Here is a 6198-nt window from a genome sequence, read left to right as displayed (position 1 = left end):
TTACCTGTATCTGTGGAATAGACCCGGAAACTCTTATCCCAGAAGCCACAGACGAGAATGAAGCGGTTGTCGGAAGTGATGACGAAGCACTGAGAATGCACTTGGATGCTCTGGTCTAGGAGGTCAGTTACCTGCCTCCTGTGTGTCCCTGTGCCGCAGGCTGTGAGAACATAGGGAGAAGAAGGAAAAAAGGAAACTACTAAATACACATAGGCTAAGAAATCCTACAATGTTGTCACACTGTGGGTTGGGGGAGAGGACAGAGACAGGATCCAGAAGAATACTTGACCTTTACGTAAAGTATTTGAAAAGACAAATGGGGAAATATATGTAATGCTGGAAGAATGTAAGCTGTTATATTTAACATCTCAGTAACAATGTTTTACTTAGAGAAAAATAGGATACTACCATTTTAAAAGCTGCATACAACCCATACAATATGCTTTCTAGCTCTTGGGCAGGACAAGTAGATTACAGCCCCTAGATCCCATCACAATTGGGGTTGTTTCTGACAATCTCATTATGTCTATTGTCACGAGGATGGATTCATGTTGTGACAATCTATTACCTTTAACATTTTGTCACAGGAAGAGATATTAGGATTTAAATGTCATATATTTGAAATACTGTAGCATCTTGTACTACTTTGGCTTTTACGGGTCTTTAATTTGACTGGAAGGGAACTCCTATTTCCCCTGTTTACAGCTGCACTCACATGTAAGCAGAGGCAAGAATGAGGGTCTATTCAAGATCCTTGTAAACGAAGAAGTCAAAGCACGGCACACTGCCACGTTCTTAGGCTTGACTTAAGCGATGGGATAAGACAGCCTGCCAGCATGCTCCAAATGCTGGAGTTCCTCAGATGGGATTGGCTCAGGGCTCAGGTCAGGCATGCAGTGACACCAAACAATGGGGAGAGCATGGATCTGTTACTGTCAGAGCCATTTCCCTGAGACAAGATGCTTGCTTTTTTTTCCTTCCCTTTTCCATTCCCTTCCCTTTTCCGTCCCCTTCCCTTCCCTCCCCTCCCCTCCCCTCCTTCTTTTCTTTTTAAAACATATTATGAGGCCAACCAAATGGAACCTTTGTTCTTTAGTGACTTTCCATTACAAATAAGGGTTTGTACACCATGAAAGCAGCTTGATTGCTCCAGAAATTGACTGGAATGGTCAAAGCAAATCCTTGTGTCTAGTTACTAAGTTCTTTATACCAATTTTCAGCTTTTTAAGGGAAGAAACTATACTGAAAAATATTCAAGATACCTATTTTTTAGTCATTATCTATGATATCTAAATAATGTGGGAGTTTAATATAAGGCCTCCCAAAGTAAATAAACAAGAAGGCGAGGCATTTAAAATACTCTCAGGGCTGTGCCGAGAACCACTGATGCCTGAACTACCCTGAACATAAAAAGAACACACCCCACGTGCATGTTTACATACAGAGTCCTGCTAAAGTCTGTTAGCACGACTTACACATTTAAAATCAGCAGGTAACTGAATGTGCTTTGGGGGGCTAACGGGGTAGGAAGTAGCAGCAACAGTAAAATGGGAAGACTTCCAGGTGGGGATCTGTTTTCTCAAACAAAGGAAGTTGCTAGCAGATGAGGGACAGTGAACCACATACACAGAAAATGCCCTACTGCAGAGAGACGCGAGGCACAGATAGTCCAAGATACCTAGGGAAACAACATGCGTGGTGCTTCCTACACCAGCTGCTGCCACACTTCACTATATGTAGAACCTTTACAAATGTCTCTTCTTGCCAGTAATTACATGACTTTTGCTCCTGGACAATTAATTGTCACTAATTTGGGGAGAGGCTGGACATGCACATAATTATGAGTTGAGGAATTGCAGCACCCCTGAGTAAAGGCTGATGTCCCTTCAGCATCCAAATGAACTAGTTTTTGTTTGCCTTGGATTTGGGGTTTTGAGAAAAGGTGTCTCTGTTTTGGAATGCCTTGAACTGGGGATCATCCTGCCCCTGTCTCCTGAGTGCTGAAACTACAGGTGTGTACCACTCACTCAGCAGACAAACTCCTCTCTAAGTGAATTGTTGCTTAAAGTTTAACCCTGAAAACTTCTTCCTCCAGCCACCTGTCCATTCATCCAGTTGTCAGCCCCTTTGTCCATCCCTGTATCTGTCTATCCTACCCACTTTATAAGAGCCTTCATATTATTCCACTGTTTTTGTTAGTAAACTTACTTTGTGGTTCAATCCTACACTACTTTTATTCAATAAAAATCGGTACATTTGATTAGATACATAGCACCTAAACTGGGGGCACGATTACTCTGGGAGTCTGAGACTCTCCATGGGATACAGACACAGATGGTTTTATGGGAATCAATTTCTTGTTCCTCAACTTCCATATATTCTCTTGTCTGAAACTGATTTGCTTGAGAATTCTCCTGTGAGTTTTCCTTTCTTATTCCTTCTTTTGCTTTACATGAAACCATGTGATATACTCTTCCATGCATGATTTTACTATGGTTCTTTATCTCTGGGGATTAAAATCTCCTAGGAGGTTCAGGAACAATGAAAATATTGATGACACTAGAAAGTAAGTGCCTAGGTGTCACCATTTTGTAGGTTAGATGGCCTCAAGAAACTGAAATGGGGATCTAATCACACTGCCAATTAACAAATCATTAAAAATAAGTTTCAGCAGCACTGTTAAAATGAAAGAAAGCCGGCAGTGGTGGCGCACGCCTTTAATCCCAGCACTTGGGAGGCAGAGGCAGGCGAATTTCTGAGTTCGAGGCCAGCCTGGTCTACAGAGTGAGTTCCAGGACAGCCAGGGCTACACAAAGAAACCCTGTCTCAAAAAACAAAAACAACAACAACAACAACAAAAAAAAAAAAAAAAAAAAAAAAAAAGAAGAAGAAGAAGAAGAAGAAAAAAAAAAAAGAAAGAAAACCTAATTTTAGACCATAAGGTACTTTTTAATAATTTACTACATGAATTTTGCTACATATTAGAAAGAGTTCAAAGACCTGTATGGCATTATTAAAACAAAACATTTCCCTTTCCCATCTACTTTCTTATGTAACTTCCCTCAGCTATAAAACCAAAATAATAGGAATGGATCTCCTGGACACACCTTAGAATATCAACACATGAGTTATTAGAAGGGGAAATATCCATCTAGTTGACTGAAGACTTATTTCCAGTTAGTGCTTCTTTTATATTTTCTATATTTTAGAAATACTGTTTAAGTTTATTACAGGGCTGGGATGCACCTCAGTGGTGGAGCATTACTGGTTTTCAATGCCACACTAACAGGCTGATATTACAATTAATTACAAGTACAAGTTGTGTAAGAACGTGGGGAGTGGCAGCGCACACCTGGGGTGCTGGCACTCAGGAGGCTGATGCAGGAAGACCTTGAGCTCAAGGCAGATTGGGCTATATAATGAGTTCTAGGTTAATCTGGGCTACAGAGTGACACTTTAACACAAAAACCAAGATGAAAAAAAATTTTAAAGATTAGTCAGTATAATCAATTTAAGATTTTAATTTTGGTATGTGATGTTTTTATGTATTTACAATTTTTTATGAAGTGAAAAAAATTTGAGCCTTGAATGAATAGAAAAAATTAAGTTTATAAACACATGTTTAACTTTCCATACACATTTTTATGGCTGAAACATGTAATAGAGTAATCAAGTTTTAAAAGTTAAGACGAAACTACATGGAGAAAATAGGTTATAAATCCAAAGTGAAAAAGGAATTTGATGAAATTTCCAACTGTTGAGGGTTTTCATATGTATTTTTAAAAATAAAAAATGTTGAATATCAGTTCATTTTTATATATTCCACTGGATATATTGCAAATGTTTATACTATTAGGAATATATTTTTACTATGCTAGACATTTTAAGTATCTGGGCTTATGATAAAAAACTTTCATGTATTAGTTTTATGATTAATGAGAAGGAAGCTGGGGTTGTGTTAAGTTGGTAGAGTCCTTGCCTAGTATGCATGCAGCCCTGGGATTGATCTTGGCTTGGTGGTGGAAATCTCAGCATTTAGAAACTAGAAGCAGAAGGATCAGAAGTTCAAGGTCATCCTGGGTCATATACTGAACTTGATGTCAGCCTGGGCTAGTTAAGATAGCTACTTTAGTTAAAATAGTTACTTTAGTGGGGGAGGGGCTGTTTGGTGGTCAGTGATCTGGAAGCTCCCAGGGCAAACCATCTCCTACAGGCTTACTCTGACCCATGGCATCTTTAAATATGAAGCTTTACTGGAAAGCAGCCACACTCTTTTGTTTATACATTGTTCGTGGTGGCTTTTGTACTGCAAAGAAAGAGTTAAATAATTGTGTCTGAAACCTTAAGATGCACAAAGCCTGAACTATTTAGTATTTAGCTTTTTACCAAGAAACTTTGCCCACACTGGCTGAATTCGCTTAATTATATTACAGAATATTCATTGCCATGTTTCAAAGCAAACAGTAACCCTATAATTCAGAGTGTTTTACATGTCTTAGCAAATGGGCTTCATTTTCCTGATTTTAAAACTATACAGTGAGCATTTAGCTTTGCAACTTTTGACAAGTAGCAAACAGTATCTTTTTAATGCAAAATAGAATTAAGAGAACAAAGTGAAATTCAGAATAGTAGTTACTAGGGAAACAATTAATGAATTGGTTTTGAATTGAAGGTTTTGTTCATCTATCCTAGATAGAAAATCATTTAGTGAATAAAAATCATTTAATGTTCTACTGTGGCAAAGGCTGTAATGAAAAAGAGGGTAACATAAAATAGGGAACATTGTAGATTTTAAAATAATAAATCTACTCATTCATATGAAAAATTTATATGCAATACAGTAACATTCTAATGAATTGATTTGTTCAGGGCAAATTTGCCAAATTACAGGCCAAATATTCATGCTGGTGGCTTACCCCCATGGTAAGGCAATTAAGTTTTTCTTTTTCTTTTCTTTCTTTCTTTTTTTTTTTTTTTAATTTTAAAAGTTATCAAGGCTGAACCTTTTTGGTGACACCACATTTGAAATCCCAATGCATAAGAATTACAAATGCTAACTAGAGATTTCAGCTGACTCAAACCGTAACAGCAATTAAAATGTCTAAGTCATGTGCTGCAGATGCTCTCCTTGTTCCCAGTGGCTCTTTGTAGCCTCCTTTTTTTTTTTTTTTTTTTTTTTTTTCCCTCCCTCAACAAATTTAACCTCCAATGGCAATTTATTGGCTGCAGGACTCTAGGAAAATGAATACAAATATCTTAACACTACCATTGGCTGGGTAATATATTTCAACTTTGAAACTGCTCTGAGATTGCACATTAATCCCCTCTGACTGAACAGAGCCCAGGAAGAAAGGATTGATCTTCTTTAATGATGAGACCCTGGCATTACAGTTTTATTTTTCACAACACAGTGCTGCTAAGAATCCCACTGTTATTATGAAAATTTCCCTAGCAAAGAAGCTCCATCACATTACATTTGCACCAATTCATCATAACGCACCTCGCTCCTGCTCATCAACAAGTCTGAGTGATGAAAAGATCCAATATTATCCTGACAGTACTTCATGCGCATTCTCAATCACACATTATTACAGCATCCATATTAATTTTCAGTGACACGCGTCCTAGGCCTGTTCAAATTAGGCAAACCAACGAGGGGGAGTTGATGAAATACCAGCATAGCCACAGCTCATTGCATTCCAATTTGCATGCAAATGGTTTATCAGGAAAATTCCATTCCCAGCAACCAGCAAGTGAAAAACAACTGTAATCTACACTTCAGGGCCACCATACAGAGCTTAATGAATCGCAAAGAGAGAAAGAAGTGACAGACCTATGAGAGGATCGATTTCCACTGGCAGCTGGTATGGCTGGTCTTGTACAGCACCTTGGTGAGCTGGAATTCACAAAAGAAAAAAAAAGCATTATTTTTCATATACTTAACTACAAAAATGCACAAGTCAACCTTATGTAGAATTGTTTCCAACCTCCAAGCCTCTCATGCAATTTTGTGAAATTTAAAGAATAAAAATCCAGGTGTTTTTATGGCTAGCTTATTAAACATTTATTTTAGATTAGTGCTGTTCTGAACATGTGCCATTGCGGTGGCTCCAGTCCTAGGCCATAAGCTATAGCAGATGCTTGACTGGCAGCCTCTGATGCTGCAACAAAACAAAATTAAGTGGTAAAGCGTGCTGA

The 6198-nt window shown here is 38.1% G+C and overlaps 1 protein-coding gene across 8 annotated transcripts in view; it reads right to left on the bottom strand.

Annotated features, from left to right (window-relative positions):
• The window catches only part of Lrba (LPS responsive beige-like anchor protein), a 542935-nt gene that overhangs the window by 34173 nt on the left and 502564 nt on the right, over positions 1–6198 (bottom strand). For all 8 annotated transcript variants that reach the window (XM_076932608.1, XM_076932607.1, XM_076932609.1 and 5 more), the window contains 2 exons: positions 5834–5896; positions 5–160 (listed from right to left, as the gene is read on the bottom strand). In XM_076932608.1, coding sequence (XP_076788723.1) covers positions 5–160; positions 5834–5896 — 219 coding nt within the window. The remainder of the gene's footprint in view (positions 1–4; positions 161–5833; positions 5897–6198) is intronic.

The sequence above is a fragment of the Arvicanthis niloticus genome, chromosome 4 (assembly GCF_011762505.2).
Source record: "Arvicanthis niloticus isolate mArvNil1 chromosome 4, mArvNil1.pat.X, whole genome shotgun sequence".
In the NCBI taxonomy this organism is placed as follows: domain Eukaryota; kingdom Metazoa; phylum Chordata; class Mammalia; order Rodentia; family Muridae; genus Arvicanthis; species Arvicanthis niloticus.
This window is presented reverse-complemented; position numbering and strand designations above follow the sequence as displayed.